The 25,991-nt window shown below is 51.2% G+C and overlaps 1 protein-coding gene across 1 annotated transcript; it reads right to left on the bottom strand.

The window, feature by feature from the left end:
• Positions 1 to 297: 297 nt before the first annotated feature.
• On the bottom strand, positions 298 to 17,476 carry tafazzin (tafazzin, phospholipid-lysophospholipid transacylase). Its single transcript, XM_078206886.1, has 6 exons — positions 16,574 to 17,476; positions 12,177 to 12,305; positions 8,387 to 8,432; positions 3,425 to 3,510; positions 2,421 to 2,501; positions 298 to 595 (listed from the first exon to the last, which is right to left on the bottom strand). Exons 1-6 carry the CDS (start codon positions 16,680 to 16,682, stop codon positions 537 to 539), a joined length of 510 nt encoding a protein of 169 aa, XP_078063012.1. The 5' UTR covers positions 16,683 to 17,476; the 3' UTR covers positions 298 to 536.
• Positions 17,477 to 25,991: the final 8,515 nt, after the last annotated feature.

The raw sequence follows: 25,991 nt of genomic DNA, 5'->3' as shown, positions 1-25,991 counted from the left end.
CCTGTTCCTGCATAACACGCTTGAGGGGGGCTGAATGGGCTTCCTCCTGTTCCTGTGTAACAGGATCGAAAGGGGTTGAATGGCCTCCTCCTGTTCCTATATAATAAGACTCGAGGGGGGTTGAATGGGCCTCCTCCTGTTCCTATATAATAAGACTCGAGGGGGTTGAATGGGCCTCCTCCTGTTCCTATATAATAAGACTCGAGGGGGGTTGAATGGGCCTCCTCCTGTTCCTATATAATAAGACTCGAGGGGGGTTGAATGGGCCTCCTCCTGTTCCTGTGTAACATGCTCGAGAGGGGCTGAATGGGCTTCCTCATACTTCTGTGTAATAGACTCGAGAGGGGCTGAATGGCCTCCTGCTATTCCTGTGTAACAGGCTCAAGATGGGCTGAATGGGCCTCCTCTAGTTCCTATGTAATAGATCCGAGAGGGAATGAATGGGCCTCCTCCTGTTGCTGTGTAACAAGCTCCAGAGGGGCTGAATGCCCTCCTGCAATCCTCTGGACCTCCCCTCAGAGAGCAAGCCCCATGATTCAAAGGTAACACTCACCCCACTTCAGCCTCACAAACTCCTGGGTCATGTTCACCTTACCTAGGAAAGGCAGGGATAAGAAGGTGACTTAAAGGCATGACAAGGCCACTGCCAGAACCACCCAAACAGAACATATGCCCCCATCCGTAGAGACAGACCGTCCCTGAATGCTAAGAGGTTTGATCAGTTCCACCCACCCTCCTCCCTCACATCTCATAACAACTGTATCTTAGGAGTGAGACTGCCCACACAATATTCACTTCCACCACAGCCTGTGGGAATGAGTTCCCCATTCTCACCACCCTCTGGGTGGATATGTTTCTGGGGAAGTTACAATTCTTTTTTATTCTTACAAGAGATGTGGTGAGGCCAATGTTTATTGCCCATCCCTAATTGCCCCTTGAGAAGGTGGTGGATGAGCCGCCCGCCATCTTGAATCCGCTGCAGTTCCGTGTGGTGTAGGTACACCTACAGCGCTGTTAGGGAGTGAGTTCCGTGATTTTGACCCAGCCGCAGTGAAGGAACGACCAATATATTTCCAAGTCAGGAGAGGGAGGGAGGGTGTGTGTGTGTGGGGGGATGCGGGGTGGGGGGGGGGGGGGGGGGGGGGGGGTTGGGGAGCGCGCAGGGCTCGGAGGGGGAACTTGTAGGTGGTGGGTGTTCCCCATGGCGTCTGCTGCTCTTATCCTTCTCGGAGGTATGGAAGGGCTTAGTTATGAGGAGAGATTGGGTAAACTGGGGTTGTTCTCACTGGAAAGACGGAGGATGAGGGGTGACCTAATAGAGGTGTATAAAATTACGAAAGGCATAGATAGGGTGAACGGTGGGAAGCTTTTTCCCAGGTCGGTGGTGACGTTCACGAGGGGCCATAGGTTCAAGGTGAGGGGGGGGAGGTTTAACACAGATATCAGACGGACATATTTTACACAGAGGGTGGTGGGGGCCTTGAATGCGCTGCCGGGCAAGGTGGTGGAGGCGGACACACTGGGAACGTTTAAGACTTATCTAGATAGCCACATGAACGGAGTGGGAATGGAGGGATACAAAAGAATGGTCCAGTTTGGACCAGGGAGCGGCGCGGGCTTGGAGGGCCGAAGGGCCTGTTCCTGTGCTGTATTGTTCTTTGTTCTTTGAGGTAGAGGTGGTGGGTTTGGGCGGCGCTGTCGAAGGAGCCTTGGCGAGTCGCTGCGGTGCATCTTGTAGACGGTACACACTGCTGCCGCTGTGCGTCGGTGGTGGAGGGAGTGAATGTTGAGGGTGGGGGGGTTAGCGTGTCGATCGAGCGGGGGGGGGGGGGGCTGCTTTGTCCCGGATGGTGTCGAGCTTCTCGAGTGTTGTCGGAGCCGCGCTCATCCAGGCGAGTGGGAGAGTATTCCATCACACTCCCGACTTGTGCCTTGTAGATGGTGGACAGGCTTTGGGGGGCTGGAGTCAGGAGGTGAGTTACTCTCCGCAGGATTTAGTGCCCATCCCTAACTGCTCTTGAAGTGAATGCATTTCAGACGCACGTTGCTGTGGGTCAGGGAGACACATGTAGGCCAGACCAGGTAAGGACAGCAGATGTCGCTCTCTAAACCATCATCCCCATTATTAGACTTTATAATTCCAGATTTCTTTTTGAATTGAATTCAAATTTCACCATCTGCTATGGTGGTATTTGATCCCAGAGCATTACCCTGGGTCTCTGGAGTACTGATCCATTACACTACCACCTCTTGCACACTCCAGAATTCATCTGCCACAGTATTGTTGCTAATTTGATTCACCCAGTCTCGGTGTAGATTAAAGTCACCCATGACTTCTGCGTCACCCTTATTACGCACATCTCAAGTTTCCTGTTCCATGCCAGCCCATACCTCGTCCAGTAACAGAACTGATCACCTACCTTCCGGGAAAAAGTGGACCCAGTCTCCATGGTTCAGTTTTTCCAGAAGGAAGTCCATCCCTCTCTGGTACACTCCATCACCTAAGGAAGGGAGGATTAGCACAGAAACAACAGGGGCCATTGAAGGCAGCAGGACCACACCGTTCAATTAATATCTATCTGTACCCCGACTGATGTTAATCCAGCTCCCTCATACTGTCACTCAGTAACCCTTATCCCCCAGCACCCTGTGTTACTGACTGTATCTCTACTGATGTTAATCCAGCTCCCTCACACTGTCACTCAGTAACCCCTCTCTCCCAGCACCCTGTGTTACTGACTGTATCTCTACTGATGTTAATCCAGCTCCCTCACACTGTCACTCAGTAACCCCTCTCCCCCAGCACCCTGTGTTACTGACTGTATCTCTCCTGATGTTAATCCAGCTCCCTCACACTGTCACTCAGTAACCCCTCTCCCCCAGCACCCTGTGTTACTGACTGTATCTCTACTGATGTTAATCCAGCTCCCTCACACTGTCACTCAGTAACCCCTCTCCCCCAGCACCCTGTGTTACTGACTGTATCTCTACTGATGTTAATCCAGCTCCCTCACACTGTCACTCAGTAATCCCTCTCCCCCAGCACCCTGTGTTACTGACTGTATCTCTACTGATGTTAATCCAGCTCCCTCACACTGTCACTCAGTAACCCCTCTCCCCCAGCACCCTGTGTTACTGACTGTATCTCTACTGATGTTAATCCAGCTCCCTCACACTGTCACTCAGTAACCCCTCTCCCCCAGCACCCTGTGTTACTGACTGTATCTCTACTGATGTTAATCCAGCTCCCTCACACTGTCACTCAGTAATCCCTCTCCCCCAGCACCCTGTGTTACTGACTGTATCTCTACTGATATTAATCCAGCTCCCTCACACTGTCACTCAGTAATCCCTCTTTCCCCCAGAACCCTGTGTTATTGGCTGATGTTAACCCAACCTCTATCTCCCTGTGGTAGGTTCCTACCTCGAATCACGGGAACACACTTTCCCAAACTGAAGAACTTGGAATGCAATTCCTTGGTGAAGCAAATATCCGCAGCAGTGGGAGTCCTGCATTCCAGAAAGAGGGAGTATTAGTTTGACCTCCCCTGGCATTGAGCGGCGATCACAGGCTGTATCATAACCAGAGTGTCATGGCACTGTTAGGCACTGTTAGGCACAGTGTATTGTTCTGCTGCTCAGCCGCAACAGAAGGGATCCCTTCCCTCCCCCTCACTCCAATGCCAACATGCATTTCACATCACCCTGGGGTCAGTCAGAGAGTAATTGCACCGAGGCTCACCCCAAGGATAATTTGAATCCAACTCCTTGGCTGGCTTCACCATATCTGGAAATAGGTGTTTGGGAATCTCAGAACACAAAGAACAAAGAACAAAGAACAGTACAGCACAGGAAACAGGCCCTTCGGCCCTCCAAGCCTGTGCCGCTCCTTGGTCCAACTAGACCAATCGTTTGTATCCCTCCATTCCCAGGCTGCTCATGTGACTATCCAGGTAAGTCTTAAACGATGTCAGCGTGCCTGCCTCCACCACCCTACTTGGCAGCGCATTCCAGGCCCCCACCACCCTCTGTGTAAAAAACGTCCCTCTGATGTCTGAGTTATACTTCGCCCCTCTCAGCTTGAGCCCGTGACCCCTCGTGATCGTCACCTCTGACCTGGGAAAAAGCTTCCCACTGTTCACCCTATCTATACCCTTCATAATCTTGTATACCTCTATTAGATCTCCCCTCATTCTCCGTCTTTCCAAGGAGAACAACCCCAGTCTACCCAATCTCTCCTCATAGCTAAGACCCTCCATACCAGGCAACATCCTGGTAAACCTTCTCTGCACTCTCTCCAATGCCTCCACGTCCTTCTGGTAGTGCGGCGACCAGAACTGGACGCAGTACTCCAAATGCGGCCTAACCAGCGTTCTATACAGCTGCATCATCAGACTCCAGCTTTTATACTCTATACCCCGTCCTATAAAGGCAAGCATACCATATGCCTTCTTCACCACCTTCTCCACCTGTGTTGCCACCTTCAAGGATTTGTGGACTTGCACACCTAGGTCCCTCTGTGTTTCTATACTCCTGATGACTCTGCCATTTATTGCATAACTCCTCCCTACATTATTTCTTCCAAAATGCATCACTTCGCATTTATCCGGATTAAATTCCATCTGCCACCTCTCCGCCCAATTTTCCAGCCTATCTATATCCTGCTGTATTGCCCGACAATGCTCTTCGCTATCCGCAATTCCAGCCATCTTTGTGTCATCCGCAAACTTGCTGATTACACCAGTTACACCTTCTTCCAAATCATTTATATATATCACAAATAGCAGAGGTCCCAGTACAGAGCCCTGCGGAACACCACTGGTCACAGACCTCCAGCCGGAAAAAGACCCTTCGACCACTACCCTCTGTCTCCTATGGCCAAGCCAGTTCTCCACCCATCGAGCCACTTCTCCTTGTATCCCATGAGCCTTAACCTTCTTAACCAACCTGCCATGTGGGACTTTGTCAAATGCCTTACTGAAATCCATATAGACGACATCCACGGCCCTTCCTTCATCAACCGTTTTTGTCACTTCCTCAAAAAACTCCACCAAATTTGTAAGGCACGACCTCCCTCTTACAAAACCATGCTGTCTGTCACTAATGAGATTGTTCCGTTCTAAATGCACATACATCCTGTCTCTAAGAATCCTCTCCAACAACTTCCCTACCACGGACGTCAAGCTCACCGGCCTATAATTTCCTGGGTTATCCCTGCTACCCTTCTTAAACAACGGGACCACATTCGCTATCCTCCAATCCTCAGGGACCTCACCCGTGTCCAAAGAAGCGACAAAGATTTCCGTCAGAGGCCCAGCAATTTCCTCTCTCGTCTCCCTGAGCAGTCGAGGATAGATGCCATCAGGCCCTGGGGCTTTGTCAGTTTTAATGTTCCCTAAAAAACCTAACACTTCCTCTCTCGTAATGGAGATTTTCTCTAACGGGTCAACACCTCCCTCCGAGACACTCCCGGTTAACACGCCCCTCTCCTTCGTGAATACCGATGCAAAGTATTCATTTAGGATCTCCCCTATTCCCTTGGGTTCTAAGCATAATTCCCCTCCTTTGTCCCTGAGAGGTCCGATTTTCTCCCTGACAACTCTTTTGTTCCTAACGTATGAATAGAATGCCTTAGGATTCTCCTTAATCCTGCCTGCCAAGAACATCTCGTGCCCTCTTTTTGCCCTTCTAACTCCCCGTTTGAGATCTTTCCTACTCTCTCTGTATTCCTCCAGAGCTCCATCTGTTTTCAGTTGCCTGGACTTAACGTACGCCTCCCTTTTCATTTTAATCAGATCCTCAATTTCCCTGGTTATCCACGGCTCTCGAATCCTACCTTTCCTATCTTTCCTTTTTACAGGCACATGCCTATCCTGCAGCCTTATCAATAGTTCCTTAAAAGACTCCCACATGCCAGACGCGGACTTACCCTCGAACATCCTCTCCCAATCAACATCCACCAATTCCTGCCTAATCCGGCTATAGTCAGCCTTCCCCCAATTTAGCACCCTGCCCGTAGGACAGCACTCATCCTTGTCCATTACTATCCTAAAGTTAACAGAGTTGTGGTCACTATTTGCCACATGTTCCCCTACCGAAACTTTGACGACCTGACCGGGCTCATTTCCCAGACCTAGGTCCAGTATAGCCCCCTCTCTAGTCGGGCTATCTACATACTGTTCCAAAGAACCTTCCAGTACGCATTTTACAAATTCCTCCCCGTCCGGTCCCCCAGCTCTAAGCACTTTCCAGTCTGTGCCAGGGAAATTAAAGTCCCCCACTACAACAACCCTATTTTTTCTGCACCTATCCAGAATCTCCTGACATATCCTTTCCTCCACTTCCCGTGGGCTGTTGGGTGGTCTGTAGTACACCCCCAGCATAGTGACTGCACCCTTCCTGTTTCTGAGTTCCACCCACAGCGACTCAGTACATGACCCCTCTAAGTTGTCTACCCTCTGCACCGCGGTAATATGCTCCTTAACTAATATCGCTACTCCCCCACCTTTTTTAGCCCCTCCTCTGTCTCGCCTAAAACACTGATACCCCGGAATATTCAGCTGCCAGTCCTGTCCTTCTTTTAACCAAGTTTCCGTCACCGCAACCACATCCAAATTCCGCACAAGCATTAAGGCCCTAAGTTCGTCTGTTTTACCCGTTACACTCCTCGCATTGAAGCAGATGCACTCCAGACCTCCAGGCCCAGTCAGGTCTTCCTCCTCCAGAGTGCTCCTCTTCTTAGCTAGCCTTGCCCTGGCCTCCAGCTCGACCCCAGCCTCACGTTGGGAATGGTTCGGGATGTGGTTTTCTCATGAAGCAAGAGGTTTTCCTCCTGGGATGAAGGACAGTGAGCTTTACTCTGTATCTAACCCCGTGCTGTACCTGTCCTGGGAGTGTTTGATGGGGACAGTGTAGAGGGAGCTTTACTCTGTATCTAATCCCGTGCTGTACCTGTCCTGGGAGTGTTTGATAGGGGACAGTGTAGAGGGAGCTTTACTCTGTATCTAACCCCGTGCTGTTCCTGTCCTGGGAGTGTTTGATGGGGACAGTGTAGAGGGAGCTTTACTCTGGATCTAACCCCATGCTGTGCCTGTCCTGGGAGTGTTTGATGGGGACAGTGTTGAGGGAGCTTTACTCTGTATCTAACCCCGCGCTATACCTGTCCTGGGAGTGTTTGATGGGGACAGTGTAGAGGGAGCTTTACTCTGTATCTAACCCTGTGCTGTACCTGTCCTGGGAGTGTTTGATGGGGACAGTGTAGAGAGAGCTTTACTTTGTATCTAACCCCGTGCTGTACCTGTCCTGGGAGTGTTTGATGGGGCACAGTGTGGAGGGAGCTTTATTCTGTATCTAACCCTGTGCTGTACCTGTCCTGGGAGTGTTTGATGGGGACAGTGTAGAGGGAGCTTTACTCAGTATCTAACCCCGCGCTATACCTGTCCTGGGAGTGTTTGATGAGGACAGTGTAGAGAGAGCTTTACTCTGTATCTAACCCCGTGCTGTACCTGTCCTGGGAGTGTTTGATGGGGCACAGTGTAGAGGGAGCTTTATTCTGTATCTAACCCTGTGCTGTACCTGTCCTGGGAGTGTTTGATGGGGACAGTGTAGAGGGAGCTTTACTCTGTATCTAACCCCGCGCTATACCTGTCCTGGGAGTGTTTGATGAGTAAGAAGTTTAACAACACCAGGTTAAAGTCCAACAGGTTTATTTGGTAGCAAAAGCCACACAGTGTAGAGGGAGCTTCACTCTGTATCTAACCCCATGCTGTGCCTGTCCTGGTAGTGTTTGATGAGGACAGTGTAGAGAGAGCTTTACTCTGTATCTAACCCCGTGCTGTACCTGTCCTGGGAGTGTTTGATGGGGACAGTGTAGAGGGAGCTTCACTCTGTATCTAACCCCATGCTGTGCCTGTCCTGGGAGTGTTTGATGGGGACAGTGTAGAGAGAGCTTTACTCTGTATCTAACCCCGTGCTGTACCTGTCCTGGGAGTGTTTGACGGGGATAGTGCAGACGGAGCTTTACTCTGTATCTAACCCCATGCTGTGCCTGTCCTGGGAGTGTTTGATGGGGACAGTGTAGAGGGAGCTTTACTCTGTATCTAACCCCGTGCTGTACCTGTCCTGGGAGTGTTTGACGGGGACAGTGCAGACGGAGCTTTACTCTGTATCTAACCCCGTGCTGTCCCTGTCCTGGGTGTGTTTGATGGGGACAGTGCAGAGGCAGCTTTACTCTGTATCTAACCCCGTGCTGTCCCTGTCCTGGGAGTGTTTGATGGGGACAGTGCAGAGGCAGCTTTACTCTGTATCTAACCCCGTGCTGTACCTGTCCTGGGAGTGTTTGATGGTAGGCATTATGAGTTAGGAAATCTGTGTCTCAAACACTCACCATCGCAACCTCTTGATACTCTTCAAGTGTTTTAGCTCCAGGACTCCTGGTGGGAGACCAAAGACAGTTAGAAGCTTTACGAAGTGAAATGGCTGTTGCAGATTGAGAATATAAGCACTGTCACCCCGATCAGCTGTTGACCCCCAGTCAGGCTCTGCATCAATTTGCCAATGTGGCACTGAGACACACTAACATTCACACACTCACCCACACTCACACCCACACACACAGCCTCTCACCCTCACCCACATCAACAGCTACACTCTCACACCCACACACACAGCCTCTCACCCTCACCCACACTCACACCCACACACACAGCCTCTCACCCTCACCCACATCAACAGCTACACTCTCACACCCACACGCGCTAACACACATGCACGCACCCACACGCACACTCAAACCAACAAGCACACACCCACACATGTCTATGCACCCACACACTCACACGTACTCACTATCTGTCTGAATCAGCCTTGAAAAGATTCACTGGATCGCAGTCCCCACCGCTGGCGGAGGGAAAAGAATTCCACAGAATAACCAAGAACATTCCTCCTCATCTCCATCTTCAGTGGGAGATCCCCTCATTCTGAAACTGTGCCCTCCCCCCCCCCCCCACACACGCCCGCCCAGTTCTAGGTTCCCCCCACATATGGGGGAAAACATTCTCTCAGCATCCACCCTGTCAAACCCCCCCGCACCCCCCCCCCCCCCCCCCGCGCCTCAGAATCTGAGATTTTTCAATAAGATCCCATCTCATTCTTCTAAACTCCAATGGGTTCAGGCCCCGACCTGCTCAACCTTTTCCTCATGAGACAAAAACCCCCCCCTTCGCCCCAGGAATCGGCCCAGTGAACCTTCTCTGAATGGCCTCCGATGCAAGTAGATCCCTCCTTAAGTGAGGGTAAGGAGACCAAAACTGTTCGCAGTACTCCAGCTGCGGAAACACCAACTCCCTGTGCAATTGGAGCAAGACCTGCTGACTTTTATACTCCATTCTCCCTTCGCGATAAAGGACAACATTCCATCTGTCTTCCCAATCACTCGCGGTAGCTATATACTAATGTCATGTGCTTCATGTACCTAGATCCCTCTGTACCACAGCATTCTGCAATCTCTCTCTCTCTTTCAATAATATTCTGCTTTTCCATTCTTCCTGTGTGATAGGGTGTCGTGGGTTTTAAAACAAAAAGAAAAAGATGTGGTTTGCACACGTAGATTCAAAATAACAAGCTGTTTATTGCAGGAGCTGTTGCCCATGCAGAGCAGAAACTGAAACTAAATGTAGGTCCCCTACAGACAGAAACGGGGGAATGTGTAATAGGGGACAAAGAAATGGCCGAGCAACTGAATACATACTTTGGTTCTGTCTTCACAGAAGAGGACACAAATTGGATGCCAGAAATGTTGGAGAATGCAAGATTCAGTGAGAGGGAAGAGCTGAGGGAGATCAATATTCGTAGAGAAATGGTACTGGGAAAGTTGATGGGATTGAAGGGGGATAAATCCCCAAGGCCTGACAGTCTGCATCCCAGAGTACTTAAGGAAGCGACTCTAGAAATAGTGGATGCATTGGTGATCATCTTCCAGGGTTCGATAGGCTCTGGAACAGTCCCTGCAGATTGGAGGGTAGCGAATGTCACTCCAATATTCAAAAAGGGTGGCAGAGAGAAAACAGGGAATTATAGACCAGTAAGCTCAATATCGGTCGTGGGGAAAATTCTCAAATCCATTATCAAGGACTTTATAGCAGAGCATTTAGAAAGCAGTGGCAGGATCAGACAGAGTCAGCATGGATTTATCAAGGGAAAATCATGCTTGACAAATCTGTTGGAATTCTTTGAAGATGTAACTAGTAGAGTTGACAAGGGGGAACCAGTCGATGTGGTATATTTGGACTTTCAGAAAGCGTTTGACAAAGTCCCGCACAAGAGATTATCGTGCAAGATTAAAGTGCATGGGATTGGGGGAAGTGTATTGAGATGGATAGAAAACTGGTTGGAAGAGAGGAAACAAAGAGTAGGAATTAATGGGTGCTTTTCAAATTGGCAGCAGTAATGAGTGGGGTGCCACAGGGATCGGTGCTGGGACTCCAGCTATTCATATATATTAATGATTTGGATGAGGGAACAAAATGTAACATCTCAAAGTTTGCAGATGATACCAAGTTGGGTGGGAGGGTGAACTGTGACGAGGGTGCAGAGATCCTTCAGCATGATCGGGACAGGTTGGGTGAGTGGGCTAATCAATGGCAGACGCAGTAAAATTTGGATAAGTGTGAGGTTATTCACTTTGGAAGCAAGAACAAGAAGGCAAATTACTACCTGAATGGCTGTAAATTGGGAGAGGGGAGTGTGCAGTGGGACCTGGGTCTCCTTGTGCATAAGTCGCTGAAGGTAGGCATGCAGGTGCAGCAGGCGGTAAAGAAGGCAAATGGCATGTTGGCCTTCATTGAGAGAGGTTTCGAGTACAGGAGCAGGGATGTGTTGTTGCAATTATACAGGGCCTTGGTGAGGCCACACCTAGAGTATTGTGTGCAGTTTTGGTCTCCTTTTCTGAGGAAGGATGTTCTTGCTCTTGAGGGAATGCAGTGAAGGTTTACCAGGCTGATTCTGGGGATGACAGGACTGATGTATGAGGAGAGATTGACTCGGTTAGGATTGTTTTCGCTGGAGTTCAGACAAATGAGGGGGGATCTCACAGAGACTTATAAAATTCTAACAGGACTGGACAGGGTAGATGCAGGGAGGATGTTCCCGATGGTGGGGGGAGTCCAGAACCAGGGGTCACAGTCTGAGGATTCGGGGTAGACCATTTAGGATGGAGGTGAGGGGACATTTCTTCACCCAAAGAGTGGTGAGTCTGTGGAATTCATTACCACAGGAAGCAGTTGATGCCAAAACATTGAATGTATTCAAGAGGCGGCTGGATATAGCACTTGGGGCGAACGGGATCAAAGGTTATGGGGAGAAAGCAGGATTAGGCTATTGAGTTGGATGATCAGCCATGATCATAATGAATGGCGGAGCAGGCTCGAAGGGCCGAATGGTCGCCTCCTGCTCCTATCTTCTATGTTTCTATGTTAAAACATGAGCCTGTGAAACCCCTAATGACATCATCAAATCATGTGACTGCTCTTAAAGCAATCATGCAACCACTTAAATATGTAACATCCTGACAAAGTGAACATGTTCACATTATGATACATCTGCCACATCTTCACTTGAGTGTTCTCCCTCGTTCCCTTGTCTTCCTTAGAGCAGAGAAGGGCAATGGGGAGGGGGGAACCTCATCGAAGTGCACAAAACTATGAGGGACGTAGATAGGGTAGATAGGAAGGAACTTTTCCCCTTAGTATAGAGGTCAATAATCAGGGGGCATAGATTTGACTGAAGGGGGGGGAAGGGGGGAGGAGCATGGGATTTAGAGGGGATTTGAGGAAAAACTTCTTCATCCATAGGGTGTCTGAAACTCACTGCCTGGAAGAGTGGCAGAAGAAGGAACCCTCACAACATTTAAGAAGCATGTTTAGATGAGCAATTAGAAACACCACAGCATGCAAGGCTACGGATCAAGAGGCTGGGAAATGGGATTGGGACAGATGGGGCGAAGGGCCTCTTTTTATGCTGTTAAAAACTCTCCCTTTGCAGACTCGCTCTCAGCTGGCGGGCATCGGGGATTGGAAAGAGGGGGGTGGGGGTGGGTGAGAGGGAAAAGGGTGAACCTACGTCTCGCATTAACCACAGCACCCCCTCAGCCTCCAGCACGGTGTAAGAAAAGCCCTCACCCCAGATGTGCGGGTCGTCCATGCAGGACTGGTGGTTGGCGACGGTGATGAGGGGCTTCTCCCGAGGCCGCTTCTCGATCAGGTGGTACAGCACCTCCTTGTTGTGAACCATCACTCGGTTCATGTAGGCTGCAAAGGGGAAGCGGAACGTCAAGGTCACGGGTTTAGGATTGACTGAATTCCCATCCCTATTCCCCACCCCCGCCCCCGCACACGTGCTCACCTCCCCTCCGGAGGGCACCCCTGATCGCACTCAGGGCAGAAGACGCGTTCCTTTGCCTGAAGAGGGTTTCTCCTTTCGCAAGCGCGGAGCAGCTTGTTGCACAGCAAGATCCCACAAGCAGTCGAGGTGAGAATGGCCTGACCACTTCCATTTCCTTTATAAACCCGTGTTGGTTCAGGGAGAGACATAGGCCTCAGGTCACTGGAGAAAATGCATGCAACCTCCCCGAAAACCCCCAACGCCACCCTCCCTCCCCCTGCTCCTCTTCCAACAGTGGCCAGAGATTCCCTTACATCCACCCAGAGAGCAGATAGGTCACTCAGGCTGATGTCTCATTGATGCTTTGGCAACACAGCACTCCCTCAGCACTGACCCTCCGACAGTGCGGCGCTCCCTCAGCACTGACCCTCCCACAGTGCGGCGCTCCCTCAGCACTGACCCTCCGACAGTGCGGCGCTCCCTCAGCACTGACCCTCCCACAGTGCGGTGCTCCCTCAGCACTGACCCTCCCACAGTGCGGCGCTCCCTCAGCACTGACCCTTCGACAGTGCGGCGCTCCCTCAGCACTGACCCTCCCACAGTGCGGCACTCCCTCAGCACTGACCCTCCGACAGTGCGGCGCTCCCTCAGCACTGACCCTTCGACAGTGCAGCGCTCCCTCAGCACTGACCCTCCGACAGTGCGGCACTCCCTCAGCACTGACCCTCCCACAGTGCGGCGCTCCCTCAGCACTTACCCTCCCAGAGTGCGGCGCTCCCTCAGCACTGACCCTCGCACAGTGTGGCGCTCCCTCAGCACTGACCCTCCGAAAGTGCGCGCTCCCTCAGCACTGAACCTCAGACAGTGCGGCACTCCTTCAGCACTGACCCTCTGATAGTGCGGCGCTCCCTCAGCACTGACCCTCGCACAGTGCGGCGCTCCCTCAGCACTGACCCTCCGATTGTGCGCGCTCCCTCAGCACTGACCCTCGCACAGTGCGGCGCTCCCTTAGCACTGACCCTCCGATTGTGCGCGCTCCCTCAGCACTGACCCTCCCACAGTGCGGCGCTCCCTCAGCACTGACCCTCCCACAGTGCGGCGCTCCCTCAGCACTGACTCTCCCACCAGTACCATACCCCAGTGTTATACAGTGACAGATCCGTCCCCATCAGTACTGTGCCCCAGTATTATACAGTGACAGACCCGTCCCCTCGAGTGCTGTACCTCAGTGAAATGTTTATGACAATATTTGGGTCTCTCGCATTTCCACTACTTGTCTGACTCACCAGCTCTCTCTAGTTTTCTGCTTATCTCATTCTCTCACCCCCTTTTACAGATGCACCATAGAAAGCATTCTTTCTGGTTGTATCACAGCTTGGTATGGCTCCTGCTCTGCCCAAGACCGCAAGGAACTACAAAAGATTGTGAATGTATCCCAATCCATCACGCAAACCAGCCTCCCATCCATTGACTCTGTCTACACTTCCTGCTGCCTAGGCAAAGCAGCCGGCATAATTAAGGACCCGACGCACCCCGGACATTCTCTCTTCCACCTTCTTCCTTCGGGAAAAAGATACAAAAGTCTGAGGTCATGCACCAACCGACTCAAGAACAGCTTCTTCCCTGCTGCTGTCAGACTTTTGAATGGACTTACCTTGCATTAAATTGATCTTTCTCTACACCCTAGCTATGACTGTAACACTACATTCTGCATTCTCTCATTTCCTTCTCTATGAACGGTATGTTTTGTCTGTACAGCGCAAGAAACAATACTTTTCACTGTATGTTCATACATGCGACAATAATAAATCAAATCAAATCACCACCCTATCTCCTCTCTCCGTCTTTCCTGCCCAGCCCTGTTCAGTTTTCTCCTCTTCCCAGTGCTGTTTCTCATCCTCTCTCTCCCCACTTGTCTCTTTCAATCCTTCTTACTCAGATCCAATTTTTCTCGCTTGGTCCTCACTCTCTGTCATTTCCCTCTGTTTCTTTCTCTCTCCCGCACCTCATCTCTCATTCTCCCTCTCTCTGTCTTCCTGAGAGTTACTCTCTCACTCTCCAACCTTGTACTTCTTTCCTCTATCATGTGTCTCCATTGTCTCTTCCTCTCCATCCTTCTCTCTGCTGTCCCATCTCTCCCTTTCTCTCGCCCCATCTCATCCCTCAGCTCAGCTACCTCTCGCTCCCACTGTTTCTCTCACTTCGTCTCCATCGCTCCTGTCACTATTTGCACTTCCCTCCCTCTCTCCAACTTGCCTCTCTGTTGCTCTCCATCTCACATCTCAATCTCCATAGAACCATAGAAAATTACAGCTCAGAAACAAGCCTTTTGGCCCTTCTTGTCTGTGCCAAACCATTTTTTGCCTAGTCCCACTGACCTGCACTTGGACCATATCCCTCCACACCCCTCTCATCCATGAACCCGTCCAAGTTTTTCTTAAATGTTAAAAGTGACCCCGCATTTATCACTTTATCCGGCAGCTCATTCCACACTCCCACCACTCTCTGCGTGAAGAAGCCCCCCTAATATTCCCTTTAAACTTTTCTCCTTTCACCCTTAACCCATGCCCTCTAGTTTTTTTCTCCCCTGGCCTCAGCGGAAAAAGCCTGCTTGCATTCACTCTATCTATACCCATCAAAATCTTATACACCTCTATCAAATCTCCCCTCAATCTTCTACGCTCCAGGGAATAAAGTACCAACCTATTCAATCTCTCTCTGTAACTCAGCTTCTCAAGTCCCGGCAACATCCTTGTAAACCTTCTCTGCACTCTTTCAATCTTATTTACATCCTTCCTGTAACTAGGTGACCAAAACTGTACACAATACTCCAAATTCGGCCTCACCAATGCCTTATATAACCTTACCATAACACTCCAACTTTTATACTCGATACTCCGATTTATAAAGGCCAATGTACCAAAGGCACTCTTTACGACCCTATCCACCTGTGACGTCACTTTTAGGGAATTCTGTACCTGTATTCCCAGATCCCTCTGTTCAACTGCACTCTTCAGAGTCCTACCATTTACCCTGTACGTTCTTCTTTGGTTTGTCCTTCCAAAGTGCAATATCTCACACTTGTCTGCGTTAAATTCCATTTGCCATTTTTCAGCCCATTTTTCTAGTTGGTCCAAATCCCTCTGCAAGCTTTGAAAACCTTCCTCACTGTCCACTACACCTCCAATCTTTGTATCATCAGCAAACTTGCTGATCCAATTGACCACATTATCATCCAGATCATTGATACAGATGACAAACAACAATGGACCCAACACCGATCCCTGCGGCACACCACTAGTCACAGGCCTCCACTCAGAGAAGCAATCCTCCACAACCACTCTCTGGCTTCTTCCATTGAGCCAGTGTCTTATCCAATTTACTACCTCCCCATGTATACCTAGCGACTGAACCTTCCTAACTAACCTCCCATGAGGGACCTTGTCAAAGGCCTTGCTGAAATCCAGGTAGACAACATTCTCTCTCCCCCGTTTGTCTCTCTCCCTTCCTATCCTTCTCATTCTCTCCATCTTATACATCAGTCCATCTACCCTTCGCTCTTAATCTCACATCTCAATCTCTCCTAATTTCTCTATCTCGCACTCTCGCATGCTGTTTTCTCTTTCTGTCCACCTCACGTGTCTATCCGTTCCCCCCCCCGCCCCCCCCCACCCGCCACCGCACTCTCTTTGCAGGTCTCTGTCTCTGACTCTGTCTCTCGCTACCTCGGCCCACGTCCTATTCTTCCCTGTCCTCTTTCTCTCCACCAGACCCACTCTGTCGCTCAATTTCTCTCTCTTCCTACACCTCTTTCCTCTCTCGGAATTTCTCTCTCCTGGATTATCTTCCTCCACTCTCTCTCTCATTCACTCACTCTAACCCCCCGCAACCCCAGCCCCCTCTCCTCCATTTCCCTGTCCATCCTTCAGCGGGCTCTGGCATGACCCGCAAAATCCACACAGCAACCGACAGCACATTCCCCCCCCCCAATCGGACCCCACATTGCCCCCTCCCCCATCCCCATTGCCCCCCCATCTTCTCACACCACATCTCATCCCCACATCACCTCCGCCCCCACCCCCACCACACATCCACCCCCCCCCCACACTCCCCCCCACCCCCCCCCCCCCCCCGCCCCCTCCCCCCCTCCCCCCCCTTCCCCAACCTGCCAAAGCCTCTGGGAACTTCACTCAACTGGTCAGGATGCGACTGTAGATTCCCACCAGTCCCGTTACCATGACGCTGCTGATGGTCCAGGCCAGGCCCTGGCGGCTCGGAAACGGCCACTTCACGTCCAAGGGCATCCCAACCTCGGGCAGAATAGGGAGCGACTCCTGGGAAATCCACAACTCCCAACCCCAACAATGGATGTGGGGCGGGAGGGAATGGTGGGGGTGGGGTGGGGTGGGGAGGGGGTGGGCACTGAGGAGGGGTCCCCAGTGGGGTTTGGGGGGGGGGGGGGTTGCCGGAGGTGGATGCCACGCAGGACTCCGAATCCCGGAGCCTGTGGGGAACACGGGTGAGGGGGAGAGTCGGGGATGTCAGAGGTCAAGTCCAAGGTGAAGAGCCTCCTCCCATCGAGTGCGCGCCGTGGGCCCCACCGGCCTCTCAAAACACTGCGCCCACTTTTTAAAAACGGAACAAACAAGTGGCAAATGGGCTGGGATGGCACCACTGGTTGGCGCAACTCCCTTACAGAATAATTGCTTCCCCAGACGGGATGAATTCCGACCTTGTAATTTTGAACTTAGACAGAAAAATGAGGTTGAGCGAAAAAAATGAGGCCAATTAATCTGCACGAAAAAAAACAGAGGTTGGGGAATGTTTGCAAAAAATTAAAACACACACTGCAGAATCCCCCTCTCTTTAGGATTTTAAATGCATTTTAAGATTAAATAAATATATAATTATTATACACATAAATATGATAATTATGTCAGACTTGACAACCCTAAAAAATAAAATACAACAGAAAATAAAGAGGTCAACTGGTGAGGAGGGGGTGGGGGGCGTAATTATTTCCCAAAGCCAAGGGCCAGCTCCCCGTACCAGAGGCCCAGGCTTCAAAACTCCCCTAGAAAGCGCTAGGCCTCGGTCACCAGGGTGACGGGAAGAGGGCGCGGCTACCCGGACATTAGTACGCATGCGTGACGCGCCTGCCTCTCCGCCCCGCGGCTTTCTGGGACGTGTAGTCCGTTTGATTTTTCTGGTTTGGTCGACGTGAGGGGGAGGGAATGCGCAGGCGCAGATGGTAGGTGCCCACCCCCAGAGGCCTCCGGGAGTTGTAGTTCTTCCCTCGCCCCAGCGGCCATATTGGTCAGTATCCACCTTGGGGAGAAAAACCCATTTGGGAAGGTGTTCCAATTCCAATTTCCATCCCACATCGAGTGGCGCCCAACATTCAACACCTTCCGCTGCTGCCTCAGACACAGGCCATCCATGGCCAAACGTGGCGAGGCCTGGGCAATGTCCCCGGTTTGGACTGACTGAGTGGTAAGTTAAATTCGCGCCACGTGAGTGCCAGGCAATGATGATCGCCAACAAGAGAGGATCTAACCATCACACCACCCCCCCAACGTTCAATGGCATTGCTGCCGCCAAATCCTCTCCCCCGCCCCCCTTTGCCAATTGTCACGCAAAGGGGTAATTAATCCTTTCAGGAGCAATGAATGAGTAACTGGCAGGTGTTTTAATCCAGGTCAGAAACTCCAAGGTATTTTATGAAGTCATGATGTAAAGATGTCGGCGTTGGACTGGGGTGGACACAGTAAGAAGTCTCACAACACCAAGGTTAAAGTCCATCCGGTTTATTTGGAATCACAAGCTTTCGGAGCGCTGCTTCATGAGCCTTCGAAGGAGCAGTGCTCCGAAAGCTCGTGATTCCAAATCAACCTGTCGGACTTTAACCTGGTGTGGTGAGACTTCTTACTGTGCCCTTTTATGAAGTAAGAAGTCTAACAACACCAGGTTAAAGTCCAACAGGTTTATTTGGTAGCAAATGCCACTAGCTTTCGGAGCGCTGCCCCTTCGTCAGGTGGAGTGGGAGATGTGTTCACAAACAGGGCATACAGAGACACAAACTCAATTTACAGAATAATGATTGGAATGCTAATCAAGCTAATCAATGCTAATACAGCTAATCAAGTCTAAAGGTACGGAAAATGTGAGTGTAGAGAGCATTAAGCACAGGTTAAAGAGATGTGTATTGTCTCCAGACAGGACAGCTAGAGAGATTTTGCAAGTCCAGGCAAGTTGTGGGGGTTACAGATAGCGTGACATGAACCCAAGATCCCGGTTGAGGCCGTCCTCATGTGTGCGGAACTTGGCTATCAGTTTCTGCTCAGCGACCCTGCGGTGTCGTGTGTCGTGAAGGCCGCCTTGGAGAACGCTTACCCGAAGATCAGAGGCTGAATGCCCGTGACCGCTGAAGTGTTCCCCCACAGGAAGAGAACAGTCTTGCCTGGTGATTGTCGAGCGGTGTTCATTCATCCATTGTCGTAGCGTCTGCATAGTTTCCCCAATGTACCATGCCAAATTATGAAGTCAGCCTAGACCATAAGTTTTCAATTTGAATTTGGCTAGGGTAAGCATGAGGTGTTTCCCTTCATGTATGATTCAAATGACCCACTAGGGAGCTTTTACCAAACAAAGTTTATTGAAGAATATAGTTAACATATAGAAAGAAAATTAGCAAAAACCTTTACCAAATACAAACAAGAGAAGGATCAACCATGATATTGTATGAACCTTAACAATTAAACGCACTGTTCCAAACACAACAAACCTCCTTATAAACATACACCTGCATAGAAAGACAAGGATGCTCATGAGATGCTGGAGGTTGGAGAATTGAAACTCTGACGTCCCAGCCTTGTAACTTCCAGCAGACCTCGAAGTAGAGATAGAACCACTGTTTGCCTCTAGTTTTTCCCAGAAAACCGCTTCAAGAAACAGAGACACTCTAGTTACCAGCTAGCAAAACACCAACAGCAGAACTTTCCCTCCAGGAAGACAAGAAGACCTGCTTCCAGCCAGCCCGCAGGATTTATAATACCAGGGAGAGAGAGGCACAAAAATACTGCCTTTCAGTCTAAAGTCCAAATACCTTCCAACTAAAACAGCAGCCGACACCCAAACTGAAAGTAAAAGAATTCTTGTCACCTGACCTGTCAACCATTCTTTCCCCCGAACAATTCAAAAGGGTCGTAAACTCATAAAATTCCAGGACATCGCATAAGGCCCAGATCAAAAAATAAACAAAACCCTGTTTGAACCATCTAAGCAGCAATTAAAGAGCATTTATGGCACAGTGGTTAGCACTGCTGCCTCACAGAGCCAGGGACCCGGCTTGGGTCACCGTCTGTGCGGGATCATAGATCATAGAAACCCTACAGTGCAGAAGGAGGCCATTCGGCCCATCGAGTCTGCACCGACCACAATCCCACCCAGGCCCTACCCCCACATATTTTACCCGCTAATCCCTCTAATTTACGCATCCCAGGACTCTAAGGGGCAATTTTTAACCTGGCCAATCAACCTAACCCGCACATCTTTGGACTGTGGGAGGAAACCGGAGCACCCGGAGGAAACCCACGCAGACACGAGGAGAATGTGCAAACTCCACACAGACAGTGACCCGAGCCGGGAATCAAACCTGGGACCCTGGAGCTGTGAAGCAGCAGTGCTAACCACTGTGCTACCGTGCCGCCCTTTCTATCTGCACGTTCTCCCCATGTCTGCGTGGGTTTCCTCCAGGTGCTCCGGTTCCCTTCCACGGTCCGAAAGACGCACTGGTTAGGGTGCATTGGCCGTGCTAAATTCTCCCTCAGCGTACCCGAACAGGCGCTGGAGTGTGGCGACTAGGGGATTTTCACAGTAACTTCATTGCTGTGTTAATGTAAGCCTACTTGCGACACAAATGAATAAAATAAATAAATCTAAGCAGACAGCTCAGTGTCAATGCACAAACAATTGCTGCCTACAAACTGCAGAGAACATGATTTGAGAAGATACATTTCTTAAAAGCACATTACTTTCACACAGGTAACATTCGTGCCACGCAAGTGCCAGGCAATGACCACCTCCAACACGAGAGGATCTAATCATCTCACCTTGTGTGATGATACTGTGCCTTCAAGAAATGTATTTTAATCTTGTTTCTCTGCAGGATGTTTCAAACAAGCCCGAGCATTTTATTAGTGCCTTGCTGTCTGTAACTGGTGTCCTTTATTGCTGCTGAGGTAACGTAAATGACACCGTGCTTGTTTTTAATCTGAACTAATGAAGGGTCCTGAGGTTTCAATGGCCCTTTGGGGATTGCTGAGTGGAGCTTGATTGAGGATGTTTGACAGGTCAGGTGACACGCCTGGGGACAACTTTTCTTTTTAATTTTGTTTCTCAGCTGTTGGTGGAAGAAGGCCGTGTCTCTGTCTCTCTCTCTCTCTCTCTTTCTCCAGAGGCTTGCTGACAGTTCCAGGACTGAGAAGCCTCGGAGAATTGATCCAACATTTAAAGGGCCAATTCACAGCAGGTGTTAAAAAGCTGAAAATCCAGCATCACGTAAGCATACTTGCTTTTTGTGCTAAGTCTGGAGAAGGGCGAATGTCTGTGGGATGGTGTTTAACTTGGAACAACAGAGATATCTAGCTGTTAGGAGTACACTGTGTTATGCTTAAGTCTTGTGATTGGTAAAAGTTACGCGAAGTCTTTTTGTTATATTTTATCTGTTTTCTTAAATAAACTTTATTTGATAAAAGCTTCCTAGTGGGTCACTTGAATCATACCTGGAGTGAAACATCTTACACTCAAATGTCACCCTAATGCCAAAATCAAATGTAAAACTTGAGGTCCAGGTTAATTTCATAAAACACCTCAGAGTCACTGGCCTGGGTCTTAATACTTGGCATTCAATGGCAGTACTATCACTGAATTCAACCCCTCCCCCCCTGCCGCCCCACTAACCTCCTCCAACCCCTACAACCCTCCCTATCTCTGTAATCTCCTCCAATTCGTACAACCCTCCCTATCTCTGTAATCTCCTCCAATTCGTACAACCCTCGCTATCTCTGTAACCCCCTCCAGTCCCTACACCCCTCCCTATCTCTGTAATCTCCTCCAGCCCCTACAACCCTCCCTATCTCTGTAACTTCCTCCAACCCTCTCTATCTCTGTAACCTCCTCCAGTCCCTACAACCCTCCCTATCTCTGTAACCTTCTCCAGCCCCTACAACCCTCCCTATCTCTGTAATCTCCTCCAGCCCTTACAACCCTCCCTATCTCTGTAACTTCCTCCAACCCCTACAACCCTCTCTATCTCTGTAACCTCCTCCAGTCCCTCCTCCCTATCTCTGTAACCTCCTCCAGCCCCTACAACCCTCCCTATCTCTGTCACCTCCTCCAGCCCCTACACCCCTCCCTATCTCTGTAACCCCCTCCAGCCCCTACAACCCTCTCTATCTCTGTAACCCCCTCCAGCCCCTACAACCCTCTCTATCTCTGTAACCCCCTCCAGCCCCTACAACCCTCTCTATCTCTGTAACCCCCTCCAGCCCCTACAACCCTCTCTATCTCTGTAACCTCCTCCAGCCCCTACAACCCTCCCTATCTCTGTCACCTCCTCCAGCCCCTACAACCCCTCCCTATCTCTGTAACCTCCTCCAGCCCCTACAACCCTCCCTATCTCTGTCACCTCCTCCAGCCCCTACAACACTCCCTATCTCTGTAACCCCCTCCAGCCCCTACAACCCTCTCTATCTCTGTAACCCCCTCCAGCCCCTACAACCCTCTCTATCTCTGTAACCCCCTCCAGCCCCTATAACCCTTCCTATCTCTGTAACCCTCTCCAGCCCCTACAACCCACTCTATCTCTGTAACCTCCTCCAGCCCCTACAACCCACTCTATCTCTGTAACCTCCTCCAGCCCCTACAACCCTCCCTATCTCTGTAACCTCCTACAACCCTCCGAGATCTCTGCGCTCCTCCAATTCCGGCCTCTTGAGCATCCCCCAATTCTCATCGCTCCACATTGGCGGCCGTGCCTTCAGCTGCCTGGGGGGGCCTAAGCTCTGGAATCCCCTCCCTAAACCTCTCCATCTCTCCCCTCTCTGTCTCTTTCTCTCTCTGTCTCTCTCTGTCTCTCTCTCTGTCTCTCTCCCTCTGTCTCTCTCTCTCTGTCTCTCTCTCTCTGTCTCTCTGTCTGTCTCTCTCTCTGTGTCTCCCTCTGTCTGTCTCTCTCTCTCTGTCTCCCTCTGTCTGTCTCTCTCTCTCTGGCTCTCTCTCTCTCGCTTTTCCTTCAAGATGCTCCTTAAATATTTACCTCTTTGACTGAGCACGGTGACACAGTGGTTAGCAATGATGTCTCACAGTGCCAGGGATTCAGGTTCAGTTCTAGTCACGGGTCACTGTCTGTATGGAATTTGCACTTTCTCCCCGTGTCGGTGTGGGTTTCTTCCGGATGCTCCGGTTTCCTCCCACAGTCCAAAGATGTGCTGGTTAGGTGCATTGGCCATGTTAAATTGCCCCTTAGTGTCCAAGGATGTGCAGGATAGATGGATTGGCCATGCTAAATTGCCCTTTAGTGTCCAACGATGTGCAGGTTAGGTGGATTGGCCATGCTAAATTGCCCCTTAGTGTCCAAAGATGTGCACGTTAGGTGGATTGGCCACGCTAAATTGCCCCTTAGTGTCCAAAGATGTGTAGGTTAGGTGGATTGGCCATGGTAAATTGCCCCTTAGCGTCCAAAGATGTGCAGGTTAGGTGGATTGGCCATGCTAAATTGACTTAGTGTCCAATGATGTGTAGGTTAGGTGGACTGGCCATGTTAAATTATCCCTTAGTGTCCAAGGATGTGCAGGATAGGTGGATTGGCCATGCTAAATTGCCGCTTCGTGTCCAAAGATGTGCAGGTCAGGTGGATTGGCCATGCTAAATTGCCCCTTAGTGTCCAAAGATGTGTAGGTTAGGGGGATTGGCCATGTTAAATTGCCCCTTAGCGTCAGGGAGACTAGCAGGGGAAATGTGTGGGGTAATGTGGACAGGGACTGGGTGGAATTGTTGTGGGTGCAGACTCAATGAGCAGAATGGCCTTTTCCTGCACTGTAGGGACTCTATGATTCGAATATCTTGTCAATTGTTTGGGGTCAAATTCTGTCTGAGTTACGCTGCTAGGAGTCTGTTGAAGGCGTGATTTAAACCTGGGCTAACAGGCACATTGGGGGCTGGGCTGGGGTGGGGAGCTGGATAAACACATGAGGGAGAAATAAACAGTAGGATATGGGAGGGGAGGGGAGGGGGGTGGTGAACCTGAGGGGGTGGGAGGAGGTTGTTGTGGGAGCAGAAAGACTGGCACGGAGCAGAGGGGCTGAATGGCCTGTTTCTGGAGCAGCAAAACCTTCAGCGTGCAGTCGAGATACTTAGAAAATTAATGGCTGCTTTTGCTTGATCAGATGTCACCCGGCAGCTGTAAGATGTGCATTGATATAGCCGCAGCTATACTCACGGCCGGATGTCCCTGGACAGGAAGCATGCGGTGTCCGAGGACACTGTTAACACTTTCCGTGCCCGCTGGGCAGCGCAGGGGCTGGAGTGCATTATCACCCCCTTTAATCACATTTTAATTTGATGTTTTAAGTTTCCTTTCTCCTCATGCAATAGCGCCTTAAGGATGCCTCAAGGTGCTTCACAGCTGAGGAACTCCTTGCTTTTTTGTAGGTGCATTCCATGATGGAATGATAATTTGGCACACAGCAAGATCCCACAGGCAGCAACACTCAAGTCATGACCCCAATTGTCTCAATTCTCTTTTCACAATGTCAATTGAGAGATAGTGTGTGGTCCTCCAGGACGCCAGAGAGAAATGACCTCCCACACCACACCCCACCCCTACCCTCAATGAACCCCACACCCCACCCCACCCCTACCCTCAATGAACCCCACACCAATCCCCGACTCCGCTCATTTCTACAACATGTTGCCTGTGGGATTTCTGGCACCCAAACAGGGACCAAGGGTCTTTGTTTTCACGTCTCCCACAAAAGACAGCACCTCCGACGACAATGCAGCTCTCCCTCAGCACTGGCCCTCTGACAGCACGGTGCTCCATCAGCACTGACCCTCCCACAGTGCGGCGCTCCCTCAGCACTGACCCTCCCACAGTGCGGCGCTCCCTCAGCACTGACCCTCCCACAGTGCGGGGCTCCCTCAGCACTGACCCTCCCACAGTGCGGGGCTCCCTCAGCACTGACCCTCCCACAGTGCAGTGCTCCCTCAGCACTGACCCTCCCACAGTGCGGCGCTCCCTCAGCACTGACCCTCCCACAGTGCAGTGCTCCCTCAGCACTGACCCTCCCACAGTGCGGCGCTCCCTCAGCACTGACCCTCTGACAGTGCAGTGCTCCCTCAGCACTGACCCTCCCACAATGCGGTGATCTCTCAGTACTGACCCTTCGATAGTGCGGCGCTCAAAACTGAACCTCTGACAGTGCGGTGCTCCCTCAGCACTGATCCTCTATCAGTGCGCTATTCCCTCAATACGACCGTCTGACAGTGCGGCGCTCCCTCAACACTGACCCTCCAACATTGCGGCGCTCCCACAGCACTGACTCTCCGACAGTGCAACGCTCCCTCAGCACTGACCCTCCCACAGTGTGGATCCCTCTCAGCACTGAACCTCTGACAGTGCAGCACTCCCTCAGCACTGACCCTCCCACAGTGTGGATCCCTCTCAGCACTGACCCTGTGAAAGTGCAGTGCTCCCTCAGCACTGACCCTCTGACAGTGCAGCACTCCCTCAGCACTGACCCTCCAACAGTGCGGTGATCTCTCAGTACTGAGCCTTCGACAGTGCAGCCCTCCCTCAAAACTGACCCCACGATAGTGCGGCGCTCCCTCAGCACTGACCCTCCCACAGTACGGCGCTCCCTCAGCACTGACCCTCCGACAGTGCGGTGCTCCATCAGCACTGACCCTCCCACAGTGCAGCGCTCCCTCAGCACTGACCCTCTGACAGTGCAGTGCTCCCTCAGCACTGACCCTCTGACAGTGCGGCGCTCCCTCAACACTGACCCTCCGACAGTGCGGCGCTCCCTCAGCACTGACTCTCCGACAGTGCGGCACTCCCTCAGCACTGACCCTCTGACAGTGCAGCTCTCCCTCAAAACTGACCCCACGACAGTGCGGCGCTCCCTCAGCACTGACCCTCCCACAGTGCGGCGCTCCCTCAGCACTGACCATCCTTCAGTGAGGCGCTCCCTCAGCACTGACCCTCCCACAGTGCAGCGCTCCCTCAGCACTGACTCTCCCACAGTGCAGCGCTCCCTCAGCACTGACCCTCTGACAGTGCAGTGCTCCCTCAGCACTGACCCTCTGACAGTGCAGCGCTCCCTCAACACTGACCCTCCGACAGTGCGGCGCTCCCTCAGCACTGACTCTCCGACAGTGTGGCGCTCCCTCAGCACTGACCCTCCGACAGTGCGGCGCTCCCTCAGCACTGACCCTGCCACAGTGCGGCGCTCCCTCAGCACTGACCCTGCCACAGTGCGGCGCTCCCTCAGCACTAACCCTCCCACAGTGCGGCGCTCCCTCAGCACTGAGCCTCCGACAGTGAGGCTCTCCCT

Source organism: Mustelus asterias, unplaced genomic scaffold (genome assembly GCF_964213995.1).
Source record: "Mustelus asterias unplaced genomic scaffold, sMusAst1.hap1.1 HAP1_SCAFFOLD_1860, whole genome shotgun sequence".
NCBI lineage: Eukaryota > Metazoa > Chordata > Chondrichthyes > Carcharhiniformes > Triakidae > Mustelus > Mustelus asterias.
This window is presented reverse-complemented; position numbering and strand designations above follow the sequence as displayed.